Below are 15,966 nucleotides of genomic sequence, written 5' to 3' on the forward strand. Positions count from 1 at the left end.
AACAGTGATCTATTGGATCAACAAAAGACTAGTGGATAGTGAATCCGGTAGATCTTTATTTTTTTCTAAAACAACAACTGTTATGGTTTTAATACTACTTACAGGGTGGCCGAATGGTAAATTGTTTTCTAGGTTTTCAGATTTTCTCTAGATTTTTTAAAGAAAATCCTTTTTGACTAATTTAGTAGCAAATTAATCTAATATAACTCTGAAAATATAATTTTAAAACAACTAAAAAACAAAACAAATTTTGTGAAGCAGTTGTAAGTAAAAGTATTGAAAAAACAACTGTCTCATTATATTTGTTGTGTATTTCAAATTATGTACTAGCATGTTCAATTTGTTCATACAGATAGCAACTTTAAAGTGTTTATTGCTTTAAACAAAAACAACTTTTGTGAAATACGAAAATTATTTCTAGTTTTAATTTTGATAAACTTATGATATATATTTTGTTAGCTTACAGTGTTTTGCTCAAAAAATATAAATTATGAAAAAGAAAACAACAAAGCTTAATACTATATAATGCATAGATGACATAAAGCTTAAAAATTAAAATAACCTACAAAGGGTAATAGAAACATTTAATTGAAAAATCATATAACCACACAGAGATATTAGATAACTTTAATATAAAAAAAAATTTGCATAGTTTTTTCATTGTCTTAGTCCAAACTTTTTACCATAATTAAATAAAATCATAAAACCGAACTAAATGATACTTATTATTGATATTTAAATAAACTAGGCACAGCTAATGATTTACAACTTATAATATAGTGTTAAGTTAAGATTCATTATAGCAGCTATAAATACATTGGCCATAAAACATTGCATCAGAATTTTTTATTTAGCTTTGCTCTTACTTTGATTTTGTTCTTAATTTTCTCTTGCTTATAGTTTAATCTTTGTCTAAACTCTATTAAATTGCATAAGAAATAGGTTATTGTTGACTGACTTTACATGACATTAAAGACAATGGAAATGCAAGTAAAAAAGTATTTTTCTTAGCTAAAGAAATAATCTAACTAATAATTTATCAACTGTTGATTAAAAACTTGTATAAACTTCTTTTAAGTCTAAAAATGATAACATATACAGTTTTTATTATAAAAAGTAGTTAAAAAACTAAAATTTAAAAAAATTCCAGGTTTTTGTACAAAATTCCAGGTTAATTTCACAATTTCCTAAATTCCAGTTTTTTTTTTGCCTAAATTGTCAAATTTCAGGTGTTTGCTCACCCTGTATTTCATGATTTGTGAAGTCCTTGATTAAAACAGTTTCAAAACTTTAAATGATATTTTGCATTCAAATATTAAATATACTACAGATGGTAAATAACATCTATATACCTCAGAAGTTGATAATTAATTATTTTTATATTTATTTATAAACAATTTAACTACTTTAAGATAAGACACAAGGTAATTAGTTATCAATTGAAGTTTTGCACTATTAGAAAATAAGCATTCTTTTTTAGTCAATACATTTCATGTAAACAATTGATTAAAAACATTAGTTTTTTATACAACAGTTTTGAAAGTTTTCGTTATATTGCACAAGTTTTACAAGGTCAGATTTTCTCACCAAAACCAGTCACAAATAAAATAAGATAGCTATCAAACTATTTGTAATAATATTTTAGATAATTTAGACATTATAGTGGCATGGTGTTATAATTGCAATTTATCAACAAGACTATCTGTGCAAGTCAAAAATTATAATTTAACAATAATCACAAACAAATTAAACCTTTTTAGTCTTTTAACAATGAAACAAATTTATAATGGATGAAGTATTTTTTACTTGCAAAGTATTGAACTTTTAAAAATCCGGTACTCATATAATTAATCTTACACGTTTTGAATGATTAATTAGCAGGAGATATGTTTTTATTCTAGGTCTAATAAATAACTTTCAGTGTAAGTTGTTAAATTTTAAAATATACAACCTACTTTAAAATTAAATCTTTTAACTTGAAAAAAATTCAAATATTTATAATATCTATATTTTATTCAACTAATGAACGAACGTTTGTACAGCAAAAATGTAACGAAAAAATCAAAATACAGCGGCTTTCAATTAAAACTTGATTGTTTATATACAGTTATTAAAACTCTAATTTCTTACAGACTCCCATTGATTTTTTTAGCTATCAAAAACTTAAAATACTGAAATTCTTACAGAATCTATTTGATTTTCTTTTAAATAACATAATCTTAAACGTTTAACTTATTCAACCCGGTATCAGCCACACACAAAATTGTACAGGAATGAAAAACTTATTTACAGGAAAACGGAATACATGTTCAAAAAAAAAACAAAAACGACTCAACAGTTCATCGCGCGCCAACTTTTTCTTTGTTTCAACTTTCGGCGCATTGTGACGTCATAAAACTCGCTCGTAGTCATATATTTTCTCATACGTGGCTGTTGTGTTCATGTGTGTGCCGTGATAAAAATTAAATGTTATAAGGAAGCAGCTTGAGGCAGTTAAGCTATTATTCAGATAAAAGTTGAAAATCAGACACTTAATGTTATTATTTTTAGCAAAAGTTGGCACAGACACTTTTCAGCTTCACATAGAAATAGTACCAAGTCACTCGTCGGGTTAAATATTTAAAAGCCTCTCTGAAAAAATTACATAAGCCACTAGCGCGCGTATACACAAGCTGTACAAAGAAAAAAGAAATAAAAACGGAAATTTCTCAACGGAGGGAATTTTTGTCGGAAATTTCTCAGCCAATCAGCGCTTTCTGCTGCCCCTGCTCGCGTACGAACGGTCGCTCTCGTACGGCGGGGCGTCGTCTTGCGGTGAGTTTTTCCTCCTCGGCTTCCTTTCTTTGCCGCGAGGTTTTTCCACGTCTGCAATAATAAGTAGTAGTCAGTTTTGTGATGATTACTGGTTAATTGTAAATTAGTACTATTAAGTTGGTTTTTAACTGTGTTAATGAGATAAATTGTAATACGAGGTTTATTACCATAATTGAAAACTGTTGTTCTTATCATAAGTTTAAAGTTAGAATGTTTTATAATTTTAAGTAATGAAATTTCTGATAAAAACTTTCCATGTATGTAAAGTTTTGGTAATTAGTCGTAAATGTTATTATTTTAAAAACAGGAAAGTAGGAAAGATATAATGGACCTTATTAAAAACTAAAAGTAATATTTTTGTCTTAAAATGAGTATGTTTTGATTTATGTATTGTTTAATAAATTGACAGATAAAAAGGTCTAAATTGTAGATTATTGTAGCACCAAAGTTTTACTTATAAAATATACTGGCACCCAAAACTTCTTGTGGAATTTTCTCTATTTTCATATACATTTAACAAAATAATTTAGTATATATATATGTATACATATTCAACTTATTATTGCATAGGTATTACATTACAGCAGTTTTACATTTTAAACTAAAAATTTTAGTAGAAATGTAAAAACTGTTTCTTTATTTTGTTCACAGGAAAAAAACCTTATGTAGTTTTCAATACTGTTAATAGCAAACTTATAATTTTCAAGTCATACTTGTTCATTGCGTAATAATTACAAAGTAACGAGAAAACCACATAAAGTTTAAAAATAAACAAACATTTTTTAAGTTTATTACATTAAAAATTTTATAGGTTAGCGTTTCAAATAAACTATTTTAAGGCAAAGATTCGCACAGAAAACACGAAAAAAATATCTTGTAAAACAATACACTCCCCACAAAACAACAAAAAAACATTAAAAATCCTGCTTGTAAACAAGGATCATAAAAATTTATATGCATCACGGTGCTGTGTATAAATAACCGTTATATATATATATATATACATATATATTACAGAGACATATTTACAATATTTAATTAACCGCCCGCTAATGCGAGTCGTTATTTTATTAAATGTCAAGTTGAAGTTATTTTTATTAGCAGGCAAACTGATACACAAACAGCAGTTTTATGGGCTTCAACTTTGTACAGAGAAAAAGGGAATTTAAAATGAAATTATTTTTATGATCAGATTTTTCGAGTTGCTTGTTAAAATGTGTTATAACTGTAAAACTAATTGAGCTTTAAATTTAGAAACGAGAAAATTATATAGCTAAGTGATTATATTTGTTTAATAAATTAAAGTATTCGAATTAACATATTTAATTAAAATAGTTTTCAGTTGACCTATCCAGCTTTTCCGCTTAATTAATTTATTAAATCAAACTTTATTAAGTAAGTCAATGCATGATTTAAAAGTTTAGAATAATTTTTGCTCCACTCAGCAAAATTTAAATTCTATACCAGCATTGCTTTGTATAAAACGCTGTTTTGTTTTGTTTAAAATGAGTTTATTCCCTTCACAAGTAGTAAAATAAAATACATATGAATATTTTTTTAGTTTTTTTCTACTTGTGTTAAAAATACAGGTTTAATTTTTTTTTAATAATCAATCAAAAGTTTGTACGCTTTAAATTTGTGTGCACTTTTTTTAAACGGCGTGTACAAACCTTTAAATGATATACAAATCAGCAGAAAGCATAATTTATTGTTCTAATTAAACATATTCGTTACCTTCGATGGAGATGCTTTCAAAGGAGAGTTGTGGCGGGTTTTCAATCGTGTTCACCTTGTGGATTGGTTTGTATCCGTTCGGCATCAATTCGTACACGTTGCTCGACCTAGTTGGTAGTAAAATTGCTTGAATAATCAAATTAAGTCACACGATATTCAAGTTAAAAGTGACCATCAAACATGTGCGAAACTACTTGTTTAAAAAAATCATGTACAAAGTTTAAGTGTTTCTACAATTTACAAAAATTACTTAATCAGCACATTCAAAACAATTTTGCTGAGACTGAACAAATTAAGTAAATTGAACTAAGTACTTAAAACGTTACTTTCGCAGCTAATTTGCATTTTAACTCGCTCTTATCAGCCAAAACACACTCATTTTAATTTAATGACTGGAAAAATCAAACGTGCATGAAAAATCAAAAGGAAATGAGAAAATGTGGAACTGAAGGAAGCGTATTAAGAAGGGAGTGCAGAAAACTTAACGAGTTACCGCGCGCTTTTGGCTTGTGCGTACTTTTTTCATTTCAAGTGTTTGAAACTGCTGCTTAGAAGGGGAAGCTCTAATGGCTGTTTACAATTTTTTGCAGGTTTTTCTCCTCAAACTTTAATGCTAATCTTATTGTGAGAATTCCAAGACAGTTGTTCATGTGATTTTAAATATAAATATTCTTAATCTTTATAAATGCTGCCCGTTTTACTTCTGCTTTTTTTTTTGCTTCTTTTAACTATTTAACTATTTTACTTGGGCTAAAAACAAAAAGCTTTAGTTTAAAAAAGCTAACCTTATTGTTGTATCATTTTCAAATTTGCATACAACTAAAAATATTAACCTTAAATCTTCAGATATGTATTCCAGACTTTGAAAACGGCTAAGCAACAACAAAATGATATTTAAAAACAATTAGCTAACTTTGTCGCTGGGAATTTTAAAATAAATACCATCTATTTAAATGGCTGGTTTTATATAAATTAACTGACATTTACTGAGGAAATTTCATACTTACATTCAATTAACACTAACATTTTAATTAAAGCTTTTGTTTTAAGAAGCTTAAATGTCTAGCTTTTCTCAGACTTTTTCAAATTTTGCACAAAAACTTTGCAGACAAACCTAAACAAACTAGAAACTAAAAAAATTAATTTAATTCATCTTTAAAACAAACATCACCACTCGAAAACAAAAAACTAAAAGCACGAACAAAACAAAAAACAAATGAGTCACCAAACTTTTGTAAAGTAAACCTCACGAGCGATGAACACTCTCCACTCGATTTAAGCCGCACTTCATTGTATGTTAAGAAATAATAAAAAACTTAAAGTTTTAGTATAAGCTTCTCAGCAGCGGTTGCGTTGTCTCCGAAAAGCTTTTGTTTACGTGACATGCTACCGATGCATTACAGAAAATAAAAAAATTAATTCAATGTCATTAATCATGATCAATTTATGGCTTTTTTTAAACAAGATGTAAAATTTAGAAGATGTTTTAATTTGAACAGTTTTTTGGTAGCTTTTTTTTTATTATAGTTTTTTTGTTTAATTTGAATCAGATTTTATTGGTTGAACATTTTTTTATAAATGATGAGTACTTTTCAAGATGCAAAATTTATAGATGCTTTAATTTAAATCAGTTTCACTATAAATTTTTTAAACGATATTTTGTGAATATTTCAATATTTTTCATGAAGTGCGGCTCGAAGCCGAAATTTTAATTTTTTTCTCAAAATTCTGTTAAACCTGTTCTTCATCATGCCGCCCTTTCTCATAACCGTTTCGAAGCTGGGTGGCGCCCACTGGTGGTACGAGTGCGACTCCTGCGCCGGCAACCGACTGAGCTTCATCCTATGTGACGTAATAAATAAATAACGACTCACGGTGCTTCTGCTTAAGCTATCTGAAATTACTATTTACTGGCCTGTCTCTAACTCAATAAGTTTGCTCTGACTAATTTCTAAGCTAAATAAAAATCGACTGATTTTGTAAACAACTTGAATAGTCACTAAAGAAAAACTTTTAACAGTTCAGTGTTATCACTAAAAGGAAATTTTAAATTAAGCTTTATAAATTTATAAAATCTTATCGTCATAAAAAGTTATATATGATTAAAAATGAGGTAACAGTATACTAAATATATAAATAAAAAGAGTTTAATGATACTTATAATAAAACAATATGTTCATTTTAACAGTAACAATATGTTTAGCGAGTTGAAATAATTTGTTTTTTGATCACTATGTTGTAATACATTTATTATTCCATTACAACATATGTACCAGTTAATTTATAAAATAGTTTATAAATTTGTTTATGTTCTACTAAGCACTTTTATTACTTAAGCAAAATAAAGACTAAAACTTCGAATTTAAAACCATTAAATAACTTGCTGTGCAACGTAAAAATTTAAATTCTTAAAACGCAGCTACCTACTCAGCTTGGTTTTTCGCGCAAACCGCAAAACTGTGATCAGTGCAAGTTTACTAAACAATCTCGGCTGAGAAAAAATTATTAATCAAGAAATCTTATGCCCTCGAGCTGCAGACTAATAACTTTTTAACACTTGCGCTGAACACACATTTGAGAAAAATTATGATTTATTGGGTCTTGCGAAACTTTTCTAAACCGAAAAAATTAAAAAGCAGTAAACTTTTTTTGCTCAAGCGATTACCAGATTAAACAGTTAGGCTGCTTGTTGAAACAAAACGGAATTCTTTCGGGCCGCAAAGTTGTTTTCCAAACTAAAATAAACTTCCAAGGCTCTATTTTCGCGCAGCTGAAAGCAAACAACAAACAGGGAGTAAGTTGGTTTGGTCAGCAAATTTTCTATTTATATTCAAATGTTTAAAAGCGACGAGCTTTCAACTTTTACGCTTAAAGGGGCTCGGCAGAACTTAGTTTGTTTTAAACTAAAAAAAAGTTGGTAAAATTTACAACTAAAGGTAAAATTACAAAATGACTGCTTGTTTGAAAAGCACCCGTATACTTTACTAAAAAACTACAAGTCACTTAAATATTTTTTACTAAATTTAGACAAACTTTTTAGACTTCATGTTGCTGTTGGTCTGCCTCCAAATGAAGTTGAACACTTCCAGCAGGGTGAGAAGCATGCAGATGAAGCTGACGATGTTCATGTAGCGCAGAAAGACCGTTTTCTCCTGTTAAAAAAATAAACAATTTGAAGGCGTTTCTTGTTACATATTTAACTAAATGAAAAGTATTATCTGATGTGATAATATATTTCATAACTTTATGTATTTTATCGTTAGCCTGATATTTTTGCTTGAAGCGCTCAAGGTATTCGAACATCAGATTTTTGCTGTTTAGAACAGAAAATTATACTGTTTAACATTTTTTATCTTAAATACCAAGAGATTGTTCACAAATATACTCTTCATACTAAAATAAAATACTAATATGTCCACTTGAAATGCAATCACTTTCTTAATTTATTTAAAATAGTTCACAGCAAAAGTATACATTCTTAAATCGACTAACGTAAGGTCTGGAAACCCAGCATGGGACGTGGCCGTGCTTGTTGTCCTTCAGGTGCTGGGCGCAGGCCGTGGTGAGCTCCGTGGGGTGCTCGATGTCTATTTCCTTGCAATGGTAGTTCCCCGGCACCTTCATCCACAGGAACAGGAACAAGCTTCCGTTCTGGGTGGCGACCCCGGCGTCCCCCTCTTGCTGTTGTTTTGAGTTTTGTGATAAATTAAATATTCATAGGTTTTTTTTGATATGCAAAAAAAATTATAAAAGTTTTTTTGATGCGTCGGAAGCAATGTGTCGCTTTTTGTCGTTTTGATTTTTTCAGTAAAGAATTTAAATTTGTTAATTACAACAAAAAAAGTATTTTCAAAAGTTCTCAAGTTATCTATGGGTGTTTTTAATTGAAATGCAAAGAGTAAACCTTAGGCAAATTTTATATTATTATGTTTATCATTTTTATTTCTGATCAGTGTTAATCTCTTTGAGATGACCTTGCTTTTGTTTTGAATCAAAATTAAAAAATATATATTAAGAGTTTTTTTTCTAAAAGTTTTAACAATTTAAAGCCTTAGTAAGTTACAACTTTCTGTTACAAAAATAAAGGTATTATAAGTAGAAGTACAATCAATATTATACAATCAAAATCCTAGAAAGAAACAGTGTAATATGTCATTTTATTTGTAATGTCAGATTTAAATTAACGCAGACGTACGTAACACTGATATTTTATTTTTAAAATAAGTTTACACGTTTTCATAAAAATCAAAATATCCAGTGTACTTGCTACTAAGAAATAAACTAGTATAATTTACAGTAAAGTGTAAAATTATACAAATCCTTAAAACTTACATATCTTTTGTCATTTTACTGACACTAACAACTTTTTGATACGAAATTTTTATGGAAATGTTTTGTAAAAAGTTAAATAGGGATTAAGTGGTAATTGTGTTATAAATAATAAAGGTTGAAAATGTAAGCAGTGTAAAACTTAACGTTTAATCTAAAAATATACAAAATTATCGTTATTAATAAAAGTTAAATTTTCTAATTTTTTTTTCGTATTATAATGTTTCTACACTAGTAAGAAAAATGCAATTTAAAAATAAAACCTTAAAAGTAACTTAAAAGTATTTTACAGTATTTTAGTAAATCATAATAATGACATAGTCTACTTTTAAAAAAGTATTAAAATATTATAAAAACTAGTAATAAATCATTTATTGCTTCAAGCAAAATTAAACCACCCAAGTTTTGAAAAATTATTTATACATTTATATTAAACAAAAGAACTTTTTCATGTCAAGTTAAAAGTTATAAAATTCTTAAATAACTTAGAAGCTTAACTTTTTGTTTTTCATATTTATGTTACCTTTTTTACCTGTACTCAAAATTATTTTTGACTTAATAAATTAATTATGTTATTGTTATATCTATTTATTTTTATAGTTTTATGTTATAGTTATTAATTACACTTTTGTTTTAAATACAAATGAATTATGCCACTAAAACTGGTTGCAAGAAAACTATCAAACATTGAACAGCAAAATACTAGTATTAACTATCCATTTCTTATAACCTTTATAATTTCCTAAACATCTCAAAAGTATGCAATTACAATTGAGACTACATTTTGCGGCGAAACAACGCTGAAAAATGGTAAAAAATATTAAAATTCCACCTGGATGTTGAAGAGAGAATATCCAAAGTAGGTGAAGAGAATTTCCACTGCCAATCTTATTATGAGACTTACGATGAACGCCACCTTTATTTTGTTCGTTTGGACGATCTAAGAAATTATTTATGTTTTTATTTTTGTTTGAATGCATGATAAACTAGAACACTATGGGTAGTTAATGTAGTTTTCTAAAAAAATAGTTATAAATAGTATGTTCATTTAACACAAATACTTATGAGGCAACTGAGTAACTACAACTATTAAAATATTACGTATAAACATTAATAATTTTAAATTACATTTAGGTTAGAAGTAGCTCAAAGTACCTTCCGTTATTTTAGGACACATACATTTCATCAGTTTACAATTAAAACTGAAAATAATGTATATTTTTTATATTAAAGATTTCGTTAGCTTTACTAAAACTACCTACCACTGATCTACTTTTTTTTGTTACTTTAATTTAAAAGTTTCCATAAAACATCTTGTATAAATCTATTTTATCATAAAGATATTACAAAGGTAATTTTAAAGACTATTAATGGAACAAAAGCACAATTATGACAGACAGTTGCAAACACACAGATTAGGTTCGGGTCAATAACTTTACATTTTTTCCTTTATAAAACAATGTTAATTAAAAAAATATTTCCAAGTAGTATTATGCTAAGCTTAGAAATGTTTCTACTTGGTCTTTGGTAAAACTTATCATGTTTTTAAGCATGTCAACAAACTTTATAAATTTATAGTTAAGGAAGTAATCAGAGTGAATTGCACTCGTATCAATTCAAATGACTTTATAAAAGTTAGAATGTTTTTTTTTTCAGTGAACATTAAATAAAAACTTACTGCTTGTATTAGAAGCATAAAACATTCAGCTAGTTATACAACAATTAACCTTCTGTTATTAAAGGAACAAATATTGACTGACATAATAAAATACCTTTAATCCCTATTCTACTGGAACAAATCTTTAATGTTTTAGAACTAAATAAAAACTAATCAACTTTAGTCCATAACGTAAGGTGGAATTCAAAAGCTACTTAAGGTAAGACTGAATAATAAGTAGCTATGTAATAAATAAGTTTAATTTTTTACAATTTACAAAATCGTTTTTTTAAATATTCTTTACCTTTATTTATCATTGTTTACAGCTTACAAAGATCTTACAATGTATATAGCTCATAGTGTACAATTAATTAATCAATAATTTAAGATTGTTTATTCGACTTTTAAACAACAAAGATAATATTTTAAAGCAATAAACTGTCTTTTTAAGAGTTTAGCTTTCGTAAGATTTTACAGTAAATACCCATCGCAAGTTTGTGGCTAAAAATTTACGTGCACAAAATTCAGCCTTTGAAGCTCCATTTACACTAACATGGCCATAAAAAGAAGTCTAATTGAGTAGAACGAATTGTATTTGTTATGAAATTTCACAGTTGTCATCGGAAAAACTTTCGCTTCATAAACAATAGAGGTTTGAAAATAAAACTATTCATTATTTAATTTTATTTAAATAATTTTGTTTGTGCGTAGAAACCTTTTTACTTAACTTAACTTACTTTTCATTAGTGTGAAACCTTAATAATAATGTTAATGTTAAAACTAGTTCGTGGACAGATTTATTTGCATGAAACAAAATAACTATTTAATGACAACTTTTTTGTAACCGCGTATAACTACTACTTTAAAACTACTTAAAATAGTTTATGTTTTCATATCAGTTCAAGAAAAAAAATTTGGAGAAAAGTTTTATTGTTTTAGTAGATAAACCCTTATAGTGATACTTGAGGGCACAACTATTGAAATTTCTCACATTTAAAACTGTATAAAACTTGAAGAAACAAAAACTATAAGAAGCTTAAAAGTGTCTTAGTAAACTTAAGCAACTTTAGTAAGATTAATTAATGTTTTTAGTGCGGTTCAAGTATAAACGTGTATAAAGTATGAAACTTTAATTGTATAAATTAAAATGGACTTTAATAAAACAAGTACAACACAACAGTGCTATGATGTAAGCAGCTTATATAATGTGTAGTTTAAATGTCATAATTTTCTTACGATTTATTATTTTCGAAATATGTTAACTCTAAACTGTATTTGATATCGGTATTAATTATATTTAATAAAAATTTTAAAACTGTGGTTATTATATATATAAATAGATTTTTATAAACATGTTTATGTATTTTATTTCAGTTGTGGTCATACCTTGTGCATAAACTTTTTCTAAGTTGTGTTATTTCGGTCTTTAAAAATTTTGTCATAATATATAATAACAATTGTGCAATAAACAAAAATAAATACGAACATTTTTATGGTAACATCTGAACACTGCACAAACAAGGCCTCACATGGTCAAAACTACAACAATAAAAATATTTTCAACATGTGATAAACAGCACTAATATGAAAAAAAACAAAACAATATACGTGACTTAGAAACACCCAATTAACACCACTTTTATGGGTAGGCTTGAAGCAATACGCACTAATTATGTCACAACTTTTTGCTTAATGACCTACAACATATGTTCAAAGGTCATAATCTATGGAAAAGAATTTGTATACTTATCACAACAAAATAATAAAAAGTGATTAGTATAGATAAATAGTGTTGCAATAAACTATCTTTTTTTTTTTGGTTTATTGAACTTACATAATTTAAATTCAGATCTCAGTTAAAGGAGTGAATATGTGCATACATGTAAGATAAAACTGCAATAAGTTTTATTTAGATTAAAATTTATCAGTAATTGATAACCTTAATACTCTTTGATAATAAATGCATTATAACTTGCAAAAATTTCAAAACAGGAAAGCTTAATTTTATCCAATAAAGTTTTTTTAGGATAAATTAAGTAATGTCTAATTTAATTTAATCATTTTATATTGCATTTAGAAGCAATTAAAAACAAATTATCGAGTAATTACCTCTTTCTTTTCACCTTCCCTGTAAACTTCTTTCACTTTAAACTTTCCGATTTGATTCTTCCTCGGTTGCAATTTTCTCATGTCCTTTTCCATTTTGTAGTCGTACTAATATTTCAATTATTTTATATATATAAATTGGATACATTTCATTTTACAATATATGAAATAAGTGTTTTACACTTTTTAATATACTTAATTATATCAAGTATAGTTCATAATAATTAAGTTTTGTACGAAATTTAAGTTAAAAAAAAATTTAACTAAAAATACTTTTTTTTATTAAATCATTGTAATTCTATACTATTTACTTTGTTAAAAAAATTGTAATCACTTTTTAATTTACTTTAATAGCAATAACATTTAATACTTTATTACAAACATTTTTAAGCAAAATTCTGAATTTTTGAGTTTTTAAGCTGTAATGCAAAAAATATTTTAAGTTAATATTTCTTTGTAGCATAAAAACCTTACGTATTTTTTAATTAAACCCACAAAATTTAATATTTTAATATTAAAATGCTGTGCAATTTGTTTTCTTTGTTTTGCTTTTTTGTATTTATACAACAAACAATACAAACTAATCTCAATTTATGTACAATAAAGCACTTGTTTTTAGTTAAACTTTATAAAGAATTGCTTTCGTACTATAAAAATTGGTATGTTTTTAATAAATTGTATGTAAGTTAAGCTTGAAACTAAGTATAAGATCAACAATATAATGTTAAGTTACTTTAAATAAATCTTGACAACTAATACTTTTTACAAGCTTAAACAAGTAGGGCTAAAAATGGTGGAAAGCAAGTTTTAAGAATACTTATGAAAATAAAATTAACTTTAATTAAACAGTATACCAAATAACTAAAAACATTGTAAATACAAACTGCACAGCAATACTATTCTTAAATTTACCCTTTAAAATTCACCTAACACTTTTTTTTTGCAAAGCAATCACCTACAAACTCAGTCACCTTACACTTGATATTTAAAAACTCGGTAGTTTTAAGCTTTCTTTTGCCTTCAAATTAACGATAGCAAGCTTTTAAAATGCATTGCAATTTAAATCCTTAAATTAAACTCCAAAAACTTCAAAATTAAATGTGTGAAAAAACCTATTGAAAACATTGTAAACGCTAATGTGTTAATAAATAAACAGAGCAAGATTAACTTTATAATTGCAATATCACTTAAGTCTTATGCATGCAACACCCTTGTTTCAAGGCAAGTTATTTTCTTGTGGTTTATTAAAAGCAGTTTCTTACTATTTCGTTTTCTCTGTTGTTGTACTGTAATGGAACAAAATGTTTGCGTTGATTGAGAATATACAAACAGATGTAAGTTTAGTGTGATTAAAGAAACGTTTTTATTAAAACAGTTTTGATTTTGTACAATACAAAATAAACTGAAAGTTAATAAACGATACTACAGATTTTAGTATGTGTTAAACTAAAACAAAAATATATTGCCTTATTCTACAATTAAATATTTATGTTTTATTTAACTAACTTTTAGTAACACTAAGTTAAAAACAATAATTAACTATACCTAATTTTTTTGGAATTTTCTCATACACATTTACAGCTATTGAAAAAGAAAATATGACTGTTGAAAATCACTTCAGATCTTACTTAAAATCACAGTCTTATAACTTCGCACGTAATATGAAAGTATCACTTAAAGTTCATACAAAACTCTTCAAATTGCGGACAAATTGAAAAATTAGGCACTTACAGATCGGTTGTTTACTTATCACTTTATTTAAACTTTTCTTTATTGTTTAAACACTTATTTTTTATGATTTAAAACTGTTAAAATGTTCCATATCATTTCATGAGCTTCATATTCTTTATCAACAAAAAGAACGGTTTGACTCTGTTTACTTACTTTATACCTTACTGTACTATAATAACAATCTTAAATTTTATCAATAGCTATGTACTTAATATCATAGTATCACTTAGAGTTCACATCAAACACTTATGAAAATTTCACTCACAGACGGGTGGTTTGCAATGGTGTCGCCGCTTTCTTCCATGCTCTTCATGGCCTCCTCAGTCCTTTTGATCTTTTCAACTTGGCTCTTCACGTGCAGGGAGTAGAAATGGAACATAATCGTCGGCGTGCTTATTGCAATCAGCTGTTATGTGAGTTGCACTTGTGCTTATTTATTACTCACTACTTAAAACACTTCATTTTAATAGCTTACTTTTTTAACTATAAAAAAATTAACAACAATAAAAATTTTAGTTTGTTACATTCCATAATATTGCTAACTTGAAATTGATGTATTTTTTAAAATTTCAAATAAAAATTTACAATAACAAAAACTCATAAGAATATAAATGGAACCTGAAAAGCCCAGAACCTCATGTGGGAAATTTTAGCAAAGTTGTTGTAGCACATGTTCTCGCAACCAACTTCCTTGACCGAGCACTCGAAAGCTCCCTGTTCATCGCCGTACACTGCAAAAAAACAAATGTTTAATAATTTTAAAGTTTGAAAAAAAAATTATGACAACTTGTTAAGTCAACTTACCTGATCCACCCAATGAGGTTATGACAACTAGCCTGTAACCGAAAACCAAAATGTACCAGAACTTTCCCAACCCGCTTGAGTAGTTGGTTACCTGAAATTTTATTTTAGATTTAAAATGTTTCAAAAATGAATAATAGCAAATTTAAAAACATAAATTAACTTGAAAAAAATATTTTCTTAATTGTAAGACAAAACAAAAAGAAAAGCAAAATTTACCTGTGTAGCAATGCTATCAATCATAGACCACATACTGAGTGGTTAGTTTGTCAAATATGGAGCTTAAAATTATTTATAAAGTATATATATACTCCTTAAAATTGTCTGTAAAAAAGTAATAATAATTATCTTTTGTATTTAAAGTATATGAAACATTTTAAGAAAACTAGTTTCAAAACTAGTTTGAAAACTACTTTATTTATTTTGTTTTTTTTCATATGTTACTTATGTTACTTATGTTTAAAAATTTAACTTTTTTTATATATTTATTCTTAAAGTATTAATAACTACTTTAATTTCAAATTTTTGCATTATTTTATTACTTTATTGTCAGCTTTTATAAAATATAATACTTTTTAAATCTAAATAAAAACTGATAACAAAAACTTGGTAAAATCTTGTTATAACAAGTTATAAATTAAATTAGTATAGTAACTGCATATATAATGTCATGACTTTTAATTTTATAAACAAGTAATTTGAAAATGTTATATTCTACAGCCAAGAAGTATTTTTTTAACTTCAAGCACGACTGTGTATTTCAAAAACAAAATACAAATTTATCAACTTCAGCT

General features: G+C 26.7%; 1 protein-coding gene across 3 annotated transcripts; it reads right to left on the reverse strand.

Moving 5' to 3' along the window:
- Positions 1-2,000: 2,000 nt before the first annotated feature.
- On the reverse strand, positions 2,001-15,498 carry LOC145835609 (gap junction Cx32.2 protein-like). 3 transcript variants are annotated; one of them, XM_082943281.1, is made up of 12 exons: positions 15,392-15,498; positions 15,176-15,266; positions 14,990-15,102; positions 14,637-14,777; positions 13,903-13,926; positions 12,644-12,748; positions 9,710-9,817; positions 8,041-8,229; positions 7,582-7,700; positions 6,286-6,390; positions 4,549-4,655; positions 2,001-2,865 (listed from the first exon to the last, which is right to left on the reverse strand). In XM_082943281.1, the coding sequence occupies exons 1-12, from the start codon at positions 15,422-15,424 to the stop codon at positions 2,747-2,749; spliced, it is 1,254 nt and encodes a 417-aa protein (XP_082799407.1). In that variant the 5' UTR covers positions 15,425-15,498; the 3' UTR covers positions 2,001-2,746. The 3 variants fall into 3 exon arrangements, with proteins under 3 accessions (XP_082799407.1, XP_082799408.1, XP_082799409.1); XM_082943282.1 differs by lacking the exon at positions 13,903-13,926; XM_082943283.1 differs by lacking the exon at positions 6,286-6,390.
- Between the last annotated feature and the right edge of the window lie 468 nt (positions 15,499-15,966).

The sequence above is a fragment of the Thalia democratica genome, chromosome 5 (assembly GCF_965202585.1).
Source record: "Thalia democratica chromosome 5, ktThaDemo2.hap1.1, whole genome shotgun sequence".
Lineage (NCBI taxonomy): Eukaryota > Metazoa > Chordata > Thaliacea > Salpida > Salpidae > Thalia > Thalia democratica.